The sequence below is a fragment of the Anopheles gambiae genome, chromosome 2, assembly GCF_943734735.2.
Source record: "Anopheles gambiae chromosome 2, idAnoGambNW_F1_1, whole genome shotgun sequence".
Classification (NCBI taxonomy): Eukaryota; Metazoa; Arthropoda; class Insecta; order Diptera; family Culicidae; genus Anopheles; species Anopheles gambiae.
Genome location: NC_064601.1, coordinates 45,576,851 through 45,598,960, shown reverse-complemented (window position 1 = coordinate 45,598,960; position 22,110 = coordinate 45,576,851). Strand labels below are relative to the sequence as shown.

At 45.6% G+C, this 22,110-nt stretch overlaps 4 protein-coding genes across 13 annotated transcripts in view; 2 read left to right on the top strand and 2 right to left on the bottom strand.

Annotated features, from left to right (window-relative positions):
• The window catches only part of LOC1278772 (DNA-binding protein RFX2), a 33,578-nt gene extending 22,034 nt beyond the window's left edge, over positions 1-11,544 (top strand). For 7 of the 10 annotated variants that reach the window (XM_061641430.1, XM_061641435.1, XM_061641431.1 and 4 more), the window contains 6 exons: positions 1,713-1,806; positions 2,090-2,438; positions 6,363-6,464; positions 6,602-7,213; positions 7,276-8,259; positions 9,416-11,544. In XM_061641430.1, the coding sequence (XP_061497414.1) occupies positions 1,713-1,806; positions 2,090-2,438; positions 6,363-6,464; positions 6,602-7,213; positions 7,276-8,259; positions 9,416-9,526 (2,252 nt within the window). In that variant the 3' untranslated portion in view covers positions 9,527-11,544. The remainder of the gene's footprint in view (positions 1-1,712; positions 1,807-2,089; positions 2,439-6,362; positions 6,465-6,601; positions 7,214-7,275; positions 8,260-9,415) is intronic. The other 3 variants (XM_061641437.1, XM_061641436.1, XM_061641438.1) reach the window with 1 other exon arrangement.
• A 460-nt stretch (positions 11,545-12,004) lies between these two features.
• LOC1278771 (zinc finger protein 852) lies at positions 12,005-13,966 on the bottom strand. Its single transcript, XM_318400.5, has 3 exons — positions 13,832-13,966; positions 13,583-13,742; positions 12,005-13,389 (listed from the first exon to the last, which is right to left on the bottom strand). The coding sequence occupies exons 1-3, from the start codon at positions 13,855-13,857 to the stop codon at positions 12,742-12,744; spliced, it is 834 nt and encodes a 277-aa protein (XP_318400.3). The 5' UTR covers positions 13,858-13,966; the 3' UTR covers positions 12,005-12,741.
• LOC1278770 (electron transfer flavoprotein regulatory factor 1) lies at positions 12,730-15,015 on the top strand. The gene is made up of 2 exons (XM_318399.6): positions 12,730-14,384; positions 14,485-15,015. The coding sequence occupies exons 1-2, from the start codon at positions 14,343-14,345 to the stop codon at positions 14,692-14,694; spliced, it is 252 nt and encodes an 83-aa protein (XP_318399.4). The 5' UTR covers positions 12,730-14,342; the 3' UTR covers positions 14,695-15,015.
• Positions 15,016-15,918: 903 nt separating this feature from the next.
• On the bottom strand, positions 15,919-19,459 carry LOC11175757 (uncharacterized). The gene is made up of 4 exons (XM_061641439.1): positions 19,124-19,459; positions 18,870-19,023; positions 17,462-18,751; positions 15,919-17,394 (listed from the first exon to the last, which is right to left on the bottom strand). The coding sequence occupies exons 1-4, from the start codon at positions 19,147-19,149 to the stop codon at positions 17,077-17,079; spliced, it is 1,788 nt and encodes a 595-aa protein (XP_061497423.1). The 5' UTR covers positions 19,150-19,459; the 3' UTR covers positions 15,919-17,076.
• Positions 19,460-22,110: the final 2,651 nt, after the last annotated feature.

The window sequence follows — 22,110 nt, the reverse complement described above, 5'->3', positions numbered from 1 at the left end:
CTTCCGCCTTCCGCGAGAACGAGCGAGCGCGCGTCGGCCACAGTCGGCCATGTTGATTTTACCGGATGATAAGCGCGTGGGAGGACGCTGAGGACGGACACGGCAAGATGGAGTCGCTTTTGATTCAGCATTTCTTTTTCCGTTCGCATTTTTCAATTTCATTTCCACCCAATCTTCCTGTTCTGTCCCGAACGTTTCTTCCCCGAATGTGATTGTAGAGCTCTGGCAACCCCGGGGGAAAGACGACAACGCTTTCGGTTTTTCGGCTTCCTCCTAAGCGATAAATGTGTACTGTTCTGTGTGTGTGTGTTTGCGTGTGTTTGTGTACAGGCAACCTTTTCTATTCATAAATGAAAATAAAAATACTTTCAAGAAAATGAAAAACCTGCCACCCTTCTTTGTTGCGCCCTGCAATAACCCACTTCAGAGGAGAGGCCGGGGGTGTCTGCCGCCCCTCCACAGCCATCGTGTTTTAGAACACTATTCCGTCATCGTGCAATTGAGGCAGCACGTCCGTTTGATTGCCTAAAGTCATAGCGTTTGTCCGCTTTTAAATCCAAAAATATCCGCATTCATCCACCCTCGCACACCCACACACTCACCGATACACCGAATGGGCATATCCTACCAAGTGCCATCCGCACTGGACGGATTTTCTGCGGCCATGCGGGGCAAGCACAGGATAAAAATCTGTCCCCCATTTTTTCTCCCCGGTTGGTTGGAAGCACACAAAAAAGATCGAAGGACGGACAGGGCAAGGTAGGCGGAAGCGGTTATTTGCAAAATGTGAGGTGTGGACTTGCTCTACAGCGAACCGATGGTGTGGTGGTTGCGCCAAACGATTCCATGGGCCGCTGTTTTTACATCGTACAGCCCTAGCACGATGATACAGCCTTTGCTGTGGGTCCTGGTTTCTGTTCGGAGGCGTGATTGCAGCCATCTGGAGTATGGTTGGAAAATATAATAACCGCTAGGCAAGCCCGGAAAGTGGTGGCGATTTGGTTGGTGGGCGATATAAATAAGTAAGAAGGTGAACGAGAAACCAGCTGGGAGGGAAAGGAGATCTGCTGCTGTCGCGCAAGAATAAAACAAACAAAAAACAAAATGGCCGCAAGGGATTGCTTTTGTATACCGCGACTACCGAGCGCCATCGAAGCGTGTGTTGTTTACTTAGCCCTATTCATAATGGCGTTCTGCACATATCGGACGGACGATGTACACTGAACGCGTTCGCGAACCTCTAACGCTCGTGCCGGCACGTGTTGTGGCACAAAAAATGGCTCTTTCAAAACACGACACCAGTGGCTTTTTTCCCTCGTGCAATGCTCATTGTATCTAGATTCAAAAATTAATTCCACATCCTGGCGAACGTTATTGTGCTCGAGATGATGATTTGTGAAGCACTATGGTGGGTTGGTATCATGCGATGGTCAGCTGCAGTCGCTACGCTGAAGAACGCCCACACACAATGTTGGCCCTTACTGGCAGGCAATACATTTTTCGTTTTTTGTTTCGTCAATAAAAATCTATAATCCGATTTTGTTTCTATTGCCTTCCGCCGAGTGCTGCACAGGTTTGGAGCGCATTTTTTTTAAATACGATTTAGAGACCCCGGAACATTTGTCCCCAATATTTTATCAACGAAGCGAAGAATCGCCATTTTGAGAAGTAATTAATCTGTAAAACGCAAATTGTATGCTCTTCTTTTTCAGTTTCCTCACCCGATAGCGTGCCCAACCAACACACCTACGTGCAGTATGTCGACTCGGACATGTACAACACTTCCGGCCAGGGACAGACGCAAATGTAAGTGATCCTTATTTGCCTGATGTCCTGAATATTTCGATAGTTCAATCACAACTGAATCAAACTGTGGTATTGAAAAATAAGAATATATTAAAATTAGCAAGACCGATCAGGCAAAACCGTCGAGGGCTCCTCGTAAAGCTATAAAAAAGTCGTAATGTTAAGCAAATTGTATAACGTTAGGCGCTTACCGCATTCAGGTTTCGTCGCTCAGCGCAATCCGGCCAGTGGTTCGTTGTGCTGATTTTCGTATTAATTATTTGTATTGCAATTAACATTCCAGGACCTATCCCGTGTACACCGTTGGGGATTACGGCACAAATGGGCAGCAGCAGCAACAGCAGTACTACACCACGAGTGGAGCCTACGGTACAGCGGGTGCCGGCACGGGAAGCACTCACACCGACACTACCGGCAACGGCACCAGCAACGGTACCGGCACCACCGGAACTGGCCCGAACGGCGTCAATGGCAGCGTATCGTCCGGCAACGGCGGTTCCGCTGCCGGCAACGCTAATCAGCAGCAGTACATTGTGCCCGTGGATGAGTCGGTCCTGCTCGGCAGTGCCGGCAGCGGGAACACTTCCGGTGTGCAACAGCAGCAGTCCGATTCGTCGCCACAAAACATGACGGTAAGTGTGTGTGCGAGCATGTGTGTGCACGCTTGCGTCGCGGTACCGTTCCGCGAAGGAAGGCAGCGGATATGAAATAATGACCATGGATCGATGCAATCTGGTGACCGCAACCATACACCGCCGAGTTTGCTCACCAGCCGCTTTCCCCCCCTAACGTGCACATATCCCGAACGATTTGTGTTGGCAAACTCGGCACCCAGCGGCAGCCGAGCGAACACAACAGAGCGCGGTATGCGTATCCGCAGAAGTGTCTGCGGTTAACCGCGGGATGATGCTGATGGAGCACCGTCCGCACAATGCACACGCATCGCCGGTTGATTGTTTTCCAGAACGGATGTGTTCGTACCGGTAATTGATAGTGGCCTGACACCGCGCGCAGCGAACCATGAAACAGGCTCATTTTTTTATTCCTTTTTTCGGTTCGGTTATTCATCGCGGTGTACTATTGTCCTTCGCGAAACCCACCCACCTTGGTGGTTGGGTCACCGGTTCGATCGAGCTTTGTTTTTACACCAATTTTCGAATCGTCGATGGTTTATCACACATCCTCGGCGCCACATCGCTCGGCGGTTTTGCTGTTCTCGTTGTGTCCCCCAATGTGGTTGAGCGGGGGTTTTGTTACCATGCTTTTGATTTGTTTTCGCCGCACTTTGGATCCGCCGGTAGAGTTGTTATTTAATTAACTCGCGCGCCTAACCAATTATTTACCAGCTTGATATATGGGGCGAGTATGTGTGTGCGGATTTTCCCACCCATTTGATTCGCTCACAAACAACCGCGAATCATTTGCGCCGATGCACAATATTTATCTTTTGCATACAATTATTTTGCAATCGTATCACCTCATCCGACAGTGTTGTGTGCATAATTGCATTCGGCATAAGTGTCTATAAAAAAAAAACATAAATTTCATCATTTAATGGTTGCAATCTGTTTAAGCCTGAGATCTCCAAACTACGGCCTTCGAGAGGCTATAATCTAGCCCGCGATGGTCGTGTAATGGTTAAAATAAATAGTTTATTATTAGTCGACGGTAGGTGAAGACGGATACTTACTTATCCGGCACTACAACTGCTTTGCGGTCTTGGCCTGCCCCAGGATTGTCCGAAACCGCTCACGGTCTCGCGCTTTCGTCTGCCAGTCCGTTATCCCGGCCGTAATGGCGGACGCCTCCACGCCATCTTCCCACCTCAATTTGAGCCTACCTCCTCTTTCTCAAATCTGGGCAGTGTCCATGTCTCAGAAGCGTATGTGAGTACCGATACTATATAGGTGCTATATAATGTTAGCTTCGTCCGTCGTGACAGGTTCTTTGAGGTTAACTGATTTGTTAGGCTGTAGAATGACCGGTTGGCAGTCAACATCCTTGCGCGCAGCTCTGATACCATGCCATTGTCGTTAATGACCTTTGACCCAAGATAGGTGAATTCTGGGATGACTTCAAAAGTGCATTCACGTATCTGTACGTCATACCTACTTAGATTCTGATCATTTATTGGTAGGCCCGCTGATGTTCCCACCATCAGTTTGGTGTTTGCCTCGTTTATCTGCAATCCGAGGTTCTCTGTCGCCTGCTCGATCCCTTGGTAGGCTTCTACTACATAGGAGAGCCGCAGACCAATGATGTCTATGTCATCCGCGTATGCCAGGATCTGGGTTTACTTATAGAAGATGGTTCCCGTAGTCTCCACCCTCGGGTCACGGATGGCCCTCTCTAGCGCCAAGTTGAATAGAAGACAGGCAAGCCCGCCCTCCTGGCGCATACATTCGGTGGTATCAAAAGGCCCTGAGAGTTTTCCATCCACCTAGGTAATGAAAGACGGAAACATTATGGAAAATGTACAAAAAATCTGGTGATATATAAGTGCAGCGATTATAAAAATGTGCTGGCCTTATTTTTACACTCATATTTCATCAGAAAACGTGTTGAATCTTTCAAGAGTATATCTTATTTTATATTATTGATATCAATTAAAACATATGGCAGTGCAGTTTTATCATGTTCTCCCTTATAGTTTAGGACCTCCCTTTATCAAAATAGTCAAGCCCGCAACCCCCGCTAGTTTGGTGGACTTTAGGCTATTTTTCCATCAAATCAAAATTCAACTTCGTGATCTTTGAAATCCCATATAATCTGTTATCTGTTCCTGAATGGGGTCATATCAATATGGGCTCTTCTTCTTGTAGTCAATTTCCGTTGCAAGGATTTGACTATCCGGCTGGTAATGGTAATGAATTAAGTCTCGAAAGCCTGTATAGACCGGGCATGTCCGCGTAGGACGTTACGCCGAATAGAAGAAGATGATAACATCTGTTAATCAACAATTGATAGCAGAAGCAAAATAGTAGCTCTATTCGGTGTCCATCTTACCCCTTCATTGCGTGTCTGTCTTTTCCAGTTTGCTGCCATGATGCTTTTTAATGTTCAATTTTTTAATAATTACTTTCATCCAGTATTCATGAGAATTGTCCATCTTCACCTATTTTTGGCTTTTTAAAATCGAAAATCAACAAGCTTTAATAATGGAAAGTTGAATAAATTTGTATGTTCGGTTAGTATTTTCTTATCAAACCAACATTTAACAGTATTCCCAATAGCTAAAGGTTGAGTCAAAAGGGCCCTCAACACCGTAATTTGCATAACAATGCGGCACGCAAATTGAAAGGTTTGGAGATCCCTGGTTTAGAAAATCAAGGACAAGAATTTAAAGGCTATCAAATATATTATTTAATTGCACCTTTTGTTGTATTCGCGCTTTCGGTAGCGTTTGGTGCAGTATAGTAGTGATGTGCTGTATGGAGAGCACCCACGACTCCGACTATTGTTAGTTCGATTCCGACTCCGGCAAAATGGAACCACTAGATCCGCCCGGAGTCGGAGTCGTTTGGAGTCGTCTGGAGTCGACGACTCCGAACAACTCCGAACGACTACAAACGACTTCGATTCCGGGCGACTCCGAACGACTCCGGTCGACTCCAGACGACTCCGACTCCGGGCGACTCCGGACGACTCCGGACGACTCCGAACGACTCCTAACGACTCCGGACGACTCTGACTCCGGGCGACTCCGACGACTCCGAACGACTCCGAACGACTCCGAATGACTCCGAACGACTCCGAACGACTCCGAACGACTCCGGACGACTCCGACTCCGAACGACTCCGAACGACTCCGGATAACTCCGGATGACTCTGACTCCGGGCGACTCCGGGCGACTCCGTACGGCTCCGGACGATTCCGAACGACTCCGGATATTGCAGCGCGGACCTACCTTCCGGAGTCGATTCCGAATTTATCGGAGTCGGATCGGAGTCGACTCCGGATTTTTGCCAACTTTACCCATCACTACAGTATAGTATGTATATACTGAGGAGACATTTATATCTCTTACGTTCATTCATTGTGACGGAATGTTGTCATAATGTGCTTAAATTCATCATTGATGCGAACATAATTTAGTTATAAATAAATATTCCCAGCCTTCTCTCCAGAAACAAAGATGTTTTAACAAGAGCTCATCTAACAATATCATCTCTACGCGAATTGCATCATCTATGGTCAATAATTAACGACGTTATTTCGATCTAGTACTGCACGTGCACTAGTACCTAATTATGCGCTTCATAAACTCATCTCAATCATATTTACATTAATCGCTTCATAAACTCATCTCAATTCACGCTTCAAAACTGCACCCAACAAAAAAAAACTAACACTAAGCTATTTCTCTCTTCTCTTTCTCTTTCTCTCTCTCTATCTACTTCTTCTCATCTGCTTTATCTCTTTTTTCCTCTCTCTCTATCTCTCTACTAACATCATTCCCCACTGCGCTTTCGTCCTTGCTTGTAAATTGTGTGTTTTGGTTTGCGTCATTCGCTCGCATTCGCTTCACTTCAACCCTTCATCAACACCCATACAGGACGTAGCGTCCTACTTGCACGCGCACCAAACGGCGTCCGTTGGTCAGGAGCTCGACTCCGCGCCCAATATGACCCACGCGGCCCGCGTTCTGCCCGCCACGGTAAGGACGCACTCGCATTTTCCGCATTGCCCGTCGCTGCTAGTTGTATTACGAACTTCTGATCGAATCTACCAACTTGTTGTGGGTGAAAAGGACCCGTCTAATTCGGTTTCGCACCTTTTTTTCGCCCTCCGCAGGTGAGCTGGCTGATGGAGAACTACGAAACGGCGGACGGTGTCAGCTTGCCGCGATCGACACTGTACAACCACTACATGTGGCACTGCAACGAGAACAAGCTGGACGCGGTGAATGCGGCCAGCTTCGGCAAGCTGATCCGGTCGGTGTTTAGCGGGCTGCGGACGCGCCGGCTGGGCACGCGGGGCAACAGCAAGTACCACTACTACGGCATTCGCATCAAACCGACGTCCCCGCTGGTGCATGCGATCGAGTGTAAGCCTCAGCACGGCTCGGGCGGTGTTGGCGGGCTCGGCGGAATGGTTGGTCACCATCAGCAGCTGGGTGGAAGCAACGGGCTCGGTGGCGGAAATGGAACGGGCGGCAACAATGGGATGCATGGCCACGCCGGAGGCGGCAATCACGCGAACGGACTGCATGGCAGCAATGGCAGTTCCATGGCGCACGGCGGTGGTGGTGGTGGTGGTGGCGGCGGCGGTGGCCATTTACAGCAAGGTGTGGTTGGGGGTGCAAATGGAGGCGGTGGAAGTGGAGGCGGCCATGGTATGGCGATGCACCATGGTCGTGGTAAGAAGAACAGCTTCAAGGCGGAAATGCCCGAGTCCTGTGCGCAGGTAAGCAATGGAGCTTTCTTCCACTTTTACCGTGCTGACCTGTCGGTTGCTTTCGTTTGCAGTATCTGGGCGATCCGAACGGTGCCATACCGCAGTTTCCGATCATAGACATGATTCACCCCCTGCCGGACGATATCACAATGGAGGACGTGGACACGCTGCGCTCGATCTACCGCGAGCACTGCGAGGCGTTCCTGGATGCTATCCTGAACCTGGACTTCAACATGATCGAATCGCTGTGGCGCGAGTTTTGGCGCGCCGAGAACAACAACAACAACGGGGACGAGTGCGAGGAGGAAAAGTATCTCAGCAAGCAGAAGCTGTACCTGCTGACGCAGTGCGAACCGGTGCAGGAGTTTGTCAAGCACGTCGACCTCCAGTTCTACCAGAGCATGGTGGACGTGCTGATCCCGGACGTGCTGCGACCGATACCGACCGGGCTGACCCAGGCGATTCGCAACTTTGCGAAGAACCTCGAGAACTGGCTAACGTCGGCGATGGGCGGCTGCCCGGAGCCGATCGTCGCGATAAAGCTGTCGGCGGTGGCCGCCTTTGGGCAGACGCTGCGCCGCTACACCTCGCTCAACCATCTGGCGCAGGCGGCCCGGGCCGTGCTGCAGAACGGCACGCAGATCGCCCAGATGCTGAGCGATCTGAACCGGGTCGACTTCCGCAACGTGCAGGAGCAAGCCTCCTGGATCTGCCAGTGCGATACGGCGGTGGTGCAGCGGCTCGAGAACGACTTCAAGGCCGCCCTGCAGCAACAGAACACGCTCGAGCAGTGGGCGGGCTGGCTGCAGAACGTGGTCGATGACGCACTGCAGGAGTACCGGGGCAAGCCGAGCTTCGTGCATGCCGCCAGACAGTTTCTGCTCAAGTGGAGCTTCTACAGCTCGATGGTGATCCGCGATCTGACACTCCGGTCCGCCGGCAGCTTCGGCAGCTTTCACCTCATACGGCTGCTGTACGACGAGTACATGTTCTTCATCATCGAGCATAAGGTGGCGAAGGCGACCAACACTACGCCGATTGCGGTTATGGGAGAGGTAGGTGGTCACGAGCGGCACAAAGCATCACAAGCAATAATCGGCATAGGATACAGGTCGAAAAAGCTCTTTTACGGCTTATTGTTAAAGGCCGGGGACACTGTCCGCACTCGCTAGTGTAATTTCGATTTTCACTAGCGCATCTGGCGGCGGCTGACCGAAGCATTTTGCCAAACAATTTGGAGCCGCTTCAGAAAATATGTTATTTTTTCATGTTTTGTACTTAATTCGCACGAGAAAAGTTCTGTGAAATGTAGATGCACATGTCCTGCACGCATTGCATCCATTTTCATGACAAAAAACGATGGATAAACTACTTAATTTTAAAATTCAGCATGACCATTCCCTCGATGACCAAAAAAGCTTCATTGTCCGTACTCGCAAGTGTAATTTCATCAGATTTTCAACAGCACATCTGGTAGGGGCTGGTGGAAGCTTTTTTTGGTAATCGAGGTCGTACTGAATCTCAAATTAATGTAGACTTCGTTTTTTTACTGCAAAAAAGAGCGAAATGCATGCCAAAATGTCTGCCTACCAAGCTTTTCCAGTACAATTTAGGTAAAAAACACGGAAAACTAAAATATTTTCTGGAGCGGCACAGGTATGGAAAAATGCTTCGGTCAGACGCCGCCAGACGTGCTAGTGAAAATCGAAATTACACTAGCGATTACGATCAATGCCCTCGGGCCTTTAGGTAAAGTTAACAAAAACCCAAAGTCGATTCCGATCGTAGTCCGAAAATTTAGACTCCGAAAGGTCCGATTAGCATTATCCAGAGTCGTGAAAAGTTGTTAGGAGTCGACCAGAGTCGCCCTATGTCGGAATCGGAATCGTCCGGAGTCGGATGCGACAGCATCCTTGGAACGGCCGTCTCCGGCCCCGACACTGACCGACACCGGCTATCTCCGGCCTCGTCACTCACCGACCCCGGCCGATTCTGACTCCCGTCGACTTCAAACAACTTCGACTCCGGGTGGTACTAATATTTCCGATTTTGCAAGATACCGATCAGAGTCGTGGGTGCGCTCCAAAGAGCAAATAACTATTTCATACACGCCATTAAATCACTTGTGACCCGTCCATTGCCAATATCATAAGGCCCACGATTCAACGTCTGCAAGCAAACTAATGTTGATCTGATGTGCTTTCATTTTAGAAAATCAACTCGCGCCCCGTACAAGACGATCTGGACCGGATGCTCTACACCAGCGAGTACGGCATGGTCAACGTGAAGCTGGAGCCGAGCGCGAAACGGATGCGCAGTTAGTCAATTAAACGCGAAACCATGTCCACCGTCAGTGGTGGCACTGGCTGAAGTAGTGCGGCCCCGGCCGGAGGATGGTGCCGATTTGAAGCATTCCCGTTTTGTGTAGCGTCGCTGTAGCCAGCTTTGCACTGTGTTTGTGCTGTAGTGCATTTAGTGCGGCGTGTCGTTCGCACCTAGGCAACACTTCCGGATGTACAACAGCAGCGGCATACCTTTCTACGCGCGCCATACGGTTTCACGCGACCGCGCAGTCAGTCGCGAAGCGCCTACGACCTTTGTATAGAGGACCGTTTACCGAGATTTGATTGTAAGCCATTCCTAACATCCCATGTATGTTTAATTTAGCCGTTCAGAGGGGGGAGGGCGTGACGACAGCTATGGGCGCCAGTTGACGGTTCGGCTCGATCGTCCGTTTGGGTCCGTAGATCGTGATCGAAAACGGCATTAAAAAACTAGCGGGTTTCACTTATTCCGATAAAGATAGAAATTATTTATTATTTATTTTGACCGCCCTCCGGTAATCCCTTCCACGCGGAAGTGGGCCCAACTGGAGGGTACGACTCTAGAAGAAAGCAGAGAGAGCGAGAGCAGGGCTTTGCGTTCCGTTACGGTTTATTTTCTTTTCGCCTCACACCTTTCTCAAGCACAAATGTAGGGAAAGATACAGAACTAATAGTAGCGCAGGGGGTGCGTGAGTGCGTGGGGCAGGGGGGGTCATATTTATATAAGTGCACGCGCATCGTACCGACATGTACCGAAATGAAACGAGCTATAGAGACACGTATCTGCCCGAACTGGGCTGGTGAGAAATGGAATTGAATGTAAGTTAGTTCTACTTGTTACTACTATACATAGCGTGTGTGCGTGTTATTTTCTGCCATACCACTCGTGACGATGGTTTATTCATCGCTTCCGGGAAAGGGGAGGGGAGGAGGTGGGTGGGTATATTGTTGGACCGTTTTTTTTTTTTTAACAAAAGCTACGACAACAAACAAAGTAAACTGACAAAAGAAATGGGTTTTCAGATCGCGAAAGAGAATATAGATGTATATTTATTGGCCAACCAACCGTCCGGGAAGGTTTGGTGGTTTTGCTGCTTCTGGGTCCCAATTTTTAGTCTTAGAAGTAACCACGAAGAAAAGGTAGATCAAAGCTTAACTATGCAACTATAGTTTGTAAAGCGGTAAAGGGACGGACGCGATTCAACCTGTTCGATGGATTATATTAAATATGTATGTGCCTGTCTCGTGATCATCAGCAGAGAGAACAAAGCGAAACCCCGTAAAGAAAAGAAAAACCAGATAAATTGTAGAATAATGTTGCAGAACTCCAAATCATTTATAAAGGGAACGGGTGGAGAAAGATATCCTCCCTACGGGTGTAAATGGCAGCGCAGAATAAATTACACCATTTGCCGCTATTACTGGGGGAAGGATCAATTTTAAAACCATTCAAAGTCGAAAAAGGCGTTACCGTTTTTGCATTAACATAGACGTACGATGTGTGTGTGTGCGTGTGTGCGATGATCTCGGCTTACAAATCAAACAGACCGCACGCGCATGCCAAGGGAGGGAAGGGAAGTATTTCGTTTTAACGAACGTCGCATTCTGGGTCGTCCGCATCCTGCGCCCTGCCCTGGGGCACGCGCACCGGAATATCGATACCATCTAGTCGCGAATGTCAACCAAATACGAATGATTAAAACTACTGAGCTGCTGGTACACGCTTGCGCTGAGTCATAGGTGTGTAAGTGTAATTTACCAAAAATAAATCTGAAATGGTTTAACCTCTGGCTTAAGAAAAACGTATAACATGGGCAAAGTGGGGGCATAGTTTGGTGGTAAAATATTTACGAATTCAAAGGGACAACAGCGGTCGTTTGATGTCCGAAGTGTAGGGGAGAAGACATGCACTGTGCAATTTTTGTTTTGAAATTAACCGGCGAGTGCACGGAGCAAATAACAAAAGCATAAAGAATGGGAAAAAGTCAAAATTTACAACAAAAAAAAAGATAGATATATAAAACAGAAACAGAACTGGACCGCTTATCCGATCGTTCTCTCCGCTCAGGTGCAACCTTCGGGTGCACGTGGGGGATGACTTTCGTGTTGGGAGAGCGAAATAACGATTGTAAATTTTTTAAATCATTGCAAACAAACAAACTGGAACAAAACAAAAAAAACACAAACAAACAGATGTGTATTGCCGCTGAGGATGCCGAATGATGATTCCTTTGAAACTATTTGAGTGAAATAAATAAATAATTACCAAGATGTGTACAAATTATGTGTTTTCATGTGTAAAATCGTGTCAATTCCGCACGGACAGAGTGAAATATTTACCATCTCATGATTGTATCATCTCTTTTATGTTACTTTATGTATAATTTCTCCTACAATTATTCAATCTTGGAGGAAAGATACCGGACCCAACGACATTTTGATGCTGAATTGTTCAAAGTGATCAATTTTATATTCATTTCTTTATCACACATTTCCTGTTTATTGATTGACAAGGACATATCGAGTAAGGTTAAAATCGTATTTTCAGATTGCCACTTATTAATCAAGCATGTATCTTTCGTACCGGCTTGATTTACATTAATTACATTTGTTTTTATTATTCCGATTTTCTTCCCTTCCGCAATTGGGATTTTTTTTTTGCTTCTAGAGCATAAGTACCACCACGTGATCGAATCGTCGTCATCCATAAAAATGTTTCGAACCAAAAATTCGATCCAATTCACTAACTAAAATCTAAACGGGTCGCGCTTCACCGTCCAAATCGAAGGACAGCAGATTTAAAATATTAACACTTTGTTACATGTTATTGAACACAACGTTACATTCATCACGCAATGGTGGTGGTGTGCCGCCGGGCTTAAAACAAACCCTTACATGTCTTATCGGGGGGTTTTTTGTTTGCTTCACCCATTTCGTTCTGATTTCGTTTTGCAAGAGCAAGTAGGCGCTGGATCGAATGCGTGGTGTTGCGCTCAAACCAAACACCCCCCGTTTCAACCGACCCAAACACACCAGAGGGGCCCTTTATACATTGTGCAACTCATTAACCCGACCCATTGCTTCTCTTATCAGTCGACTGTGCATGTGCGATGCTCATTTCTTTCCGCCTTTTTTGCATTTTTAAATATGTAACTGTCGAACCGTGTCACACAATCACCATCACACACACACACAAACACAAACATATCCCGATCACACCTTCGCCAGCAGATGGACCGTGTTGGCGTGGCGCCGCAGCGTCGCCTTATGCTTGAACTGTGACCAACAGTCCGGACACTGGTAGGGAAAGTCCTTCGCGTGTATCCGTATGTGGTCCGCCCACTGGTCCCGCTCCGGGAAGCTTTCGCTGCACACCCGGCACCGGTACTTGCTGAACGCGAAGCAGCTGCGGCTTCGCATGTGCCGTGCCAGGGACGGGGCGTGCTGGAACTGGGCCAAACAGTTCGGGCAGTGGTGCTGCCGGCCGGCCACATGCGTCCGCTTGCCGTGCTCGGCTAGTTCGGCCACCGTGCGGAACGATTTCGGGCAGTACCGGCACCGATTGCTCCGCTCGCCGGTGGTTTTGCTCGCGCTGGAGACGATCGACGGCTTCGGTTGCTGCTTCGCTGCTGGTAGTGGTGTTGTTGTTGTTGGGCATGGAACAACCACGGTCGTCGTTTCGCGCTTGGCGGGTGCTTCATTGCCACTGCCACTGTTGTCGTCGTCACCGTTGGCAACGACCGTCGTCACTTGGATGAGATCATTCACCTTGTTGCTGCGCACGCGAAAGTGGTAGAAATCCTGCACCGCCTGCAGACACCGGCGACAGATGGCACATCCCGCGTCCACCGTGCAGGAGAGCTAAAAATAACGCACACCATATTAGCGCTTGGATGGCCGAAAAGGGCCCACAAAGTTCAGCATGTGTGTGTGTGTGTGTCTGTATTGAACCGCGACTGTGGCTGAGCGTCAAGGTGAACTGGCCTGCCTTGCAGTGAGTCGAAGCGTCACCTTCAACGCGTACGAGGAAGTGTGGCCGCATATATACAACTACCTTTATGTTGGTGCATTCGTAGATCTTCTCTACCAGCTCAGTCGAGGAGCTGCTGCCCGTGTGGCCATCATTATGCAGGGGCTTTTCCGTCGCAAACACTCCCAAAAGGCTTTCCTTTCCGAGGCATAGGCGGCAGTACGTTTCCGGTCCTGCGGTGGGACTGTGGGAAAAAGGGGAAGATAATAAAAAAGGCAATTACAAAACATTAGAATCCTTAACACATATTCCCATGCTTCCCCTATGACTCACATTTTCATCGTCGTCAGCAGCTCCATGATGGTTGGATGTTGGATGAAAAGATGAACGTTTCTCTTTCCCCTTCGACACAATGCAAATCTTTGAAGAGACGCTGCGCTGCCAGAACCCGACCAAGAGCCGCTGCTGTGCACTTGTAATTGTGTATTTCACAACTTGCGCTGGTTTGCTGCCGCCACTGCACCGCACTCTTGTCGCCCTCATTTTCGCTGTGGCAACGCGCGCGCTTTGTTTAACAACAACCCGGCCTTCTACGATTGGTACGAGCGGCGGACACTACACAGCACACACACACACACGCACACATGCCCCCTTCAATCAGCTGGTGCGCCTGGGGTACGGTAGTGTACGTGCCATCGCGCATCAGCAAAACACTTTTGACAGCTGACTACACACAGAGAGCGCGAGAGCTGGCTGGCTGGCTGGCTGGCTGCTATTTGTTTGTTGTTTTACGTGGTTTCAGTTTTGCGCAACAACCGTGCCAAAGGTTTTTTTTTTGCACACGATGAGCGAACAACGGCGACGCGTTTTGGATCTTTACAAGCGGGTAACAACACTTTAGAGTGCGGGACCCAGTGCTGTGGGAGGCAACAACAGAGTAACATTATGCGCTTCTCTTTCTTCCCATCCAATCCCATCCCCCTTAGCTGCAGTACATGGGCCGCGAGTATCCGGGTGGGCCGGAAAAGTTCCGCCAGCGGTGCTACAACGCGTTCAAGCGGCAGAGCACCGAAACCGATCCGGAAAAGATCGAGAAAGCGATCGGGCTGGGCGAGTACGTGGTGAAGGAGATAGAAGCACTGTACAGCCTGCGGAAGTATCGAGCGATGAAGCGACGATATTACGACGAAAAGTGAGGGCAGACGGTACACCATACGCTTGGAGATCGTGCCGCCGTCGTCCCTGATGATGATGTTGATAACAAATTGAGAGATTATTGGTATGACCTTAGAAAGGCAGGGTCCGAGGTTTGGGCGGCAACAGTTTTTGCGAAGGTGGAAGCTTGACCGTAGTCCTTACAACAGGAAGCGATGTACCGTACCGATACCGTAACGAACGGGTATAAGAGAAAAGTTTATGGTTCCCTTTTTTCTACCGCAGTAACTAACTCAGTTTTTGTAGAAAAATTAGAAGCAAACTACAAATAAAAACAACAAAATGTAACTTTCCTATCTAAATTGATGCCTATAACCATTGGTTTAAAACGCTAATTAACTCAATGGTTTTAGTATAGTTAATTTTAAAGGCATTATTAGGTAAGAACGTTAATTAATCCCCGCCTGCATAGTGTCTCTAACATCCTGTTGTTCATTGACAAAATAATCATTCGAAAAACAGGCATTGATACTAAATGAGAAACCCTTCAGCTAGTCGTAGCTTGTAAGCAAGTTGTGTACCAACTTCTGTGCAATTACATAATGGCCGCTTTAGACCTTGCGTAAAAGTGGACATGAATTTTTGTTTGTTTTTTACTATTTTATTGAATATTTATTAGAATATGGAGAATATGTCTTACACCAAAAGAAAGGATATTCAATTTCCCAACTATTTAGTCTGTAAAACATATTTAAATACTTAATTAAAAACATTTCCTTGTTATTCCCCGCTGACCATTATTATTTCACCGTGAACAAACCGGGGAATCACAAGGAAATGCATTTAATTTATTAATTAAATATGTTTTATAGTCTAAATAGTTGGAAAATTGAATATCCTTTCTTTTGGCCTGATAAGCCATATTCTGATTAATATTTAATGAAATATAACAGAAAAACTCAAAATTTCACGATCAATTTCACTGGAGCTGTAACGAGGACTTAACACACCTCATTCTAACTACACAAAAAATCGTGTGTACTAAACTGATCAATTAACTGATTTTTTTTTAAAAGAAGAACTGCTCCAAATTGTTGTGCTGAACTTATTTTTTTATAAGTAAGTATCTATATGCAAGATGGAATCAATAATAGTTTGTCCAAATAGCTTTCAGTTTACTGATCTACTGCTTTAAATTGAACAGATAAAAATTGTTATCAACCTAATTTATCTAACATAATAAAAATTACGAGCACTGCCACAAGTTTACATTTTTTTAAAGATTTTATTCATCATCCTTACATCAATGTGTTGAACGTTTGTAATGCATTTGATTGTTGATAAAACAAAAAGAATTTACATGGGCCTATTATCGCTGTGCTTAAAATTATTCATATATACTACAACTTATGATATTGGTGTACCAGCGTCACTCTCTTATCACACACACATCTCATTCATTCAGTGCCTTAACCTTATTTTCAACAATACATTTATCTTATTATAAGATAAAGTAAGCGGAAGATTAAAAATGTTTACAAACTATCCATGTTTGTGGTATGTCTTCTCTTTCGCCTGTAACACCGACTTAAGGACTATTAGCACTCTCTTTAGGGGCTCTCTATTCCCTCACATAAGATAAAGATTAATATGATGTATCATGCTAACGGCAGATTGCTGGGTGAGCAGTACTACGAAAATAATGAGAAAATAATAATAATACTAATGAGCAGTACTACGAAAATAAAAACACACCCAGATAGGCAATGTGAATTCTCCCAAGAACTTAAACAGCTGCTTAAGTCGTAGAGAGCCGGTATTATTATTATTATTATTATTATTATTATTATTATTTTTCGTGTCTAAATGTCCTGGATTGATCTTTACGATATCCGCGCTGGCCCCTTCAAGGCCGGACAGGATCCATTCCCATCCCAATAAGGCTATGAAGTCAGTAAAAGTCAGCATGACCGCGTAGGTCGTTAATAAGAAAAAGAAGATTCTAAGCGTGTTGTTTAGAGTGGAAAGTTTGCAGTACTACCTGAATAAATTTCCATGATGGTTATTTAATTTAATTTAATTTGATTAACGAACATTTTAAGAAACATTACTTAGAATTTAATTGATGGAAACAATAAAGCAAATGTACGAAGTGTGTCCAAAAATTAACATAACATTTTACATTTAAAATTTTTAGCATCATAGAATTAGCTTTAATCATCGGTAAAAAAAAACACTATTACTTCAGTAAAATCAATATTATTAAGTTCTAAACTTATCCTAAAAATCTTTACATTAACCTGTTTTTACCATTCATTTACCATGCTTTTTACTTTTTTCGTAAAAAAAATGTTTTTCGTAAAACTTGCATTGTGCACTACTGAATTCATAAGATTCTACTAATCCATCTCCTCGGGGATAATTCACGCCAATCGCGAACCCAGCGGAACCTTTCGGCGAGCGCTTCTCTGCCGAAGCTGGCGAGAGTGTTTCCGTAGCCGATATTGCTGCTTCTGCAGTTGCTCGAAATGTTGCTGAAAGCTCACCCCAGTCTCGCTCGTATCGTTACTTACACGTTTTGCTGAATTTTGTTGCTCGGTTTGTTGCCGATGCTTTTGGGGCTGCTTAAGCAGGAATTCATCTTCATTTTCGAGCGATACAAGATCCTCTTCGGTCAATTCGGCCAACGCAAGCATGCTGTGTTTGGAATCAACCTTCGCGGATGCGTAATAATCAGGAACCTACAACAAAGTACATACTCTTTAGTTTGTGCGCATGGTAATGCGTACAGTGGCCGCAGCTTCTTACCTCTAAATTGAAATTGACCTGATGACCGCCTTCTTCCTCTTCACCATGAATTACCAATTCCGGCATTTTAATGATTGAGCGATCTGCATCAAAATCGATTGTTTCGTGCTTGGGTTCGATGATCTCCATGCCATCGTCATCCCCTTCCTCTTCCAGTTCTAAGTATTCTTCTTCAACCTCATTTGCAACTATTTGACCGGGTTCGATCATCGGCAGCTGAATGGTTTGCCGATTCTCGGTGGACCACGTCGGCATCTCCTCTTCATTATCGTCATCATCCTCATCATCATCCTTCAATCCAGCATCCAGCGTGGCGATGATGTACCTTTCCGCATCGTCGTCGAGCGTTTCACCCTCGGGCTCGATGAACTCCACATCATCGTCCTCCTCCCCGTTGTCTTCGTCGAGATCGTCCTCCAGGTCGATATGATCGTATAGCACAGAGCCGTGCTTCATCTCGCCCCGCTCGAGCGCCGTCAGATATTCGGGGTGTGCCATCGCTTGGCGAATGATGTCCGGGTCCCTGCGGAACCACCGCTGCACTGCCTCGTCCAGCTTTGCCTGCTTGTCCGGTTTGATCATCCAAAAGAAGCACTTGCGATAGGCTCCGGACGATAGCGGTTTTTCGATCTTCTTGAAACACTTGCTGAGTGACAGATTGTGCCGAAGGGAGTTTTTCCACCCTCTCGGCGCTGTCCTGAAGTATGGGAAGTGTTCGCAAACAAAGCTGTAGATGTCGGGCACGGGCAGTAATCCGGAGTGTGAGTTTTTCAGGGCCAACCCGATTAGGCACGAGAAGGAGTATGGAGGTCTGGGGAATGTTTTTACGCCCTGCTCAACGACTTCGACAGGTTCGTCGACCATGACTGGTGGTTCCTGTGGTTCCATGGATTGCTTGGCTGGCTGCACCGGCTGCGCGACCGGGGCAGGAATTGGGGGATCGTCGGGCGTTATGTAGTCCACACTTTCGCTTTCCATCTGTTCATCGATGTGCTCGATAATTAAAGTGCCATCGCTGGTTTTTGGTTTACCAATGCAAAACAGCTTGTGGTGCTGTCTTAGCGATCGAATATGATGAAACTTTGCCAAACAGTTTGCGCATTGATACTGGTTGCCGATCGCAGCTTCTGTCAGTGGAACGGGTATACTTTCGACCTTATCGGTAGCGATTGTCAAATTTTGAATAAGCTCATTCACCTTGTTGCTGCGCACACGAAAGTGGTAAAAATCCTGCACCGCCAGCAAACAACGGCCGCAGATGGCACATTCCGCATCCGCCGAGGAGGAGAGCTGAAAGTGATGTACAGCGCACACGGTGATTTGTTAGAGAAACGCAACAACAAGGAGAGAGAGAGAATCTAGGCAAAGACTTCCATCGTAGTGCGTCGAAGAGAAACATATACGCTACCTGTATGTTGGTGCATTCGTAAATTTTCTCAACCAGCTCGGACGAATTGTTGCTAGTCCATACATTTTTGTCTGAGGCTTGCATAGAAAATATTTGCCTGAGGCCACACCTGCTTAGACACAGACGGCAGTACGTTCCTGGACCCTCGGAGGGACTGTGAAGAGAGGTCAAAGATAGCATTAGTGAGGGACCAACTTGCTGCTGTACGTTTGAAACTAGATATGGCCCTCTCGCCCTTCTCTTGTAATACTCACACCTCCATCGTTATTACTAAGTTCATCGCGTGTTTTCGAATCCAGATGAATGCTTATGCCTGCACAAACCACTACCTGCACGCACTGCTTGTGCTGATGCTGCCTTAGCTTTGCTGATGCTACACCACTACCTCCGCTTCTCCTTTCTCGAACCGGATTGTATTTTATTGTAATCTGCTATGGCTGATAATTCTTGTCACTACACATTTAAAGATACACTGTTCTTTAGGGGGAGTTTTACTACTCGAGTAATTTCCATTTCCAGTGATGCTGTGTGGTGCTTCCCTCGCTTGCTTTTTGTGAAGTGTGTGTTGTGTGTTTATGTTATGACAGATATGAAGCCTGTTGCCGTTACGCGCGTAACGCCTATGATGTCCCAAGCAGCATTTGGGATGTACAGGTAAACCCCGCCATACGAATGTTTTGAGATCGAAAAAAGGTTTCACCATGGTTGTTTCACATGCATGTTTCCACAAAGCGTGAAATTCAGGCGATCCCCGGGATACACGGTTAATGAGAACCAAAAACGGCCGCAAAATACTGCGTATGTCGAATCTCGTGATTCCCAGCCAAACTATAACTAATTTTCGTATAATTTTGCCCCCTTTGGTGGTTTTAGGTCGCTGCCAGACACACCGCAAAACCACCGTAACGATAAAGTTAGACAACCGAAAAGTCACGCTTGTTATTGTAAACAAACAAAAAGTGAGTTTTGTTTCCCTCATGTGTTTTGTTCCTGATGACCCAAGTGCCACAAATCCACTAAACGACCACTAAACGGGTTCTAAACGACTGAAGCTCTCTACCTAAATGGAATGTAGAAAGACTTCGTTTAGCAGACGGCGAACGACTCATGCATTCTAAAAATAGCACAAAAAAGATAGAAAGCTATGTAGGTTACCGGAAAGATAGAAGGCTATATAGGTCATGATTAAATGAAGCTTGTCTAAACACATTGCAAGAAAAGAACAGCTATATAATGATGAATTAACGTCGTAACGTATATAATGATTAATTTCGTCGTCCGACGTTATCTGTCAAATCCCATATAAAAATTTGACAGGCCGTCCGATAAAATCGCATGCGAAAAAGCGTTGCCACCGCCCTTAGCAAGCTTCTGCAGTGCCAAACATCAATTGAATACAAATTAAACTTAAGTATTTTTGTTATTCTCCCCAAGCGCCACAGATTAAGTTTAAACGACTGGAACACCCAATTTCCTTAGAAAAAATGAAAGATCCAAAGTTTCACTGGTTTTCTCAATAGATGGTGTACTATACCCAAGCGCCACAGATTAAGCTTAAACGACTGGAAAATTGAATATCCATAGAAAAAAATGAAAGCTCCACAGCTTCATTGGTTTGATCAATAGATGGCGTATTAAAACTGATTATTATATTGCTATCCTTTTCTTGCAATGTGTTTCGGCATGTTTCATCTTATCATGACCTATATAGCCTTCTAACTTTCTGAGCAAAAATCTATATGAATGGTCGTGTGGTCAGATACGTGGGTATCAACACGAACGACCATTACTTAAATCTCACTTGCTTCAGTGCTGGTGGTTTCCGTAGGAGTTTAGTATTTAAACAATCGTATCGCCGTTCTAGTTCTAGCGATGCATAACTTCAATGCGAAACCATACAACAGTACAGAGGAAATGAGAAAGCTCTCCTCCAAGCGATGAAGCTCCACTGATTGGGGTATCCCACCAACAGAGAGCGCCACCAGCTTTTTTGCTATTTTTAGAATGCATGAGTCGTTTGACATCTGCTAAACGAAGTCTTTCTATATTACGTTTAGGTAGAGAACTTGAGTCGTTTAGAAGCCGTTTAGTGGTCGTTTAGTGGATTTGTGGCACTTGGGTTAACGACTCTGGTTAATTTTTAACGACTGTTAATTTTAAACCATTTCTTTCGTGATGCCAGCTATTGTCCATTTTTTATCACACACACATCACACAAAATTAGCTTTTGTTTTTCATCAAAAAACCAGAGCTATGAATGAAAAATGAGCTCTACATCATCGTCCATCGATAGAGGAACGTCGAATTTACGAACACACCAAATTTTGGCGCTTTCAACACACTTGATCACACACAAATCCACAATTTCAAGCGTATCGAGTATTAATCGAGCTGATATGGGAAAACAGTTTCGAGCATATGTCACTTGGGTCTCCTGTAATTTACTCTGACGATACGAAAATTGAAAGCAATCTGCACCTGATTGTATTCAACGTTTCCTGTTTTTAAATTAATCTAAAACCCCAGGCAATTGTTATAAAATCTAAAACAGGATGCTAAAAAAATTATGAAATTGAAGATTAGCAAAATAGTTTCATAATTAATATATAAATAGCAAAACAAAAACATTACAACAGCGGGTTCCATTTTTTCAACAGAAATCTTTTATTATTTTTTTAGTATTCTTTCGTGTTTTTTTTATATTTTTTTTCTTTCTTAGCTTCTCTCTTTCCATCCTTCCACTCTCTTAATTACTTAAAAAAGTACATTATTTTTGATACAAAAATTTAAGATAAAAATGCTTCCCTCCCTTCAAATACTGTACAAAATTTAAACTTACAATTATATGTGTTTGACAAAACATGATTTTTCTCCACTATCTAAACGCTCCTTCTTCTCCCTCAACCGCACTCACTCAATCCTCTTTCATTCGTTCGCCTCTTTCATCCTACACTTTTTGAATTTTCATTGTCTCCTTTATCTTACTGTTCAAAAGGTAAGGTATGAATGTAAAACTAAAAATGCTCGCGATCTAACTGGCTCTCTCTCTTTGCCTTATTTGTGTTTCCGTTTATCTTTTGTTTAACATCACATCGTACTTCCACACCTTTTTGTACACTCGCATGCCTGTTTGAAAAAGAGAGTAGAGCTCTCGTAAAGTTATGATGTGTTATCTGGTGTAACTAAAAACGAAATGTATACGATACCAACGAAGAGGGGTGGCGGCATTCAGTTAAAAGAT

Bases quoted from the DNA above. Each gene is read 5' to 3' on its own strand.
- LOC1278770 (XM_318399.6), top strand. From the start codon at position 14,343: ATGAGCGAACAACGGCGACGCGTTTTGGATCTTTACAAGCGG. The intron at 14,385-14,484 runs GTAACAACACTT...CATCCCCCTTAG, and splicing joins TTTTGGATCTTTACAAGCGG to CTGCAGTACATGGGCCGCGA.
- LOC1278771 (XM_318400.5), bottom strand. From the start codon at position 13,857: ATGGAGCTGCTGACGACGATGAAAAT. The intron at 13,743-13,831 runs GTGAGTCATAGG...TTTTTCCCACAG, and splicing joins CTGCTGACGACGATGAAAAT to TCCCACCGCAGGACCGGAAA. The intron at 13,390-13,582 runs GTAGTTGTATAT...CGTTATTTTTAG, and splicing joins ACGAATGCACCAACATAAAG to CTCTCCTGCACGGTGGACGC.
- LOC11175757 (XM_061641439.1), bottom strand. From the start codon at position 19,149: ATGAACTTAGTAATAACGATGGAGGT. The intron at 18,752-18,869 runs GTAGCGTATATG...CATCACTTTCAG, and splicing joins ACGAATGCACCAACATACAG to CTCTCCTCCTCGGCGGATGC. The intron at 17,395-17,461 runs GTAAGAAGCTGC...ACTTTGTTGTAG, and splicing joins AGGTCAATTTCAATTTAGAG to GTTCCTGATTATTACGCATC.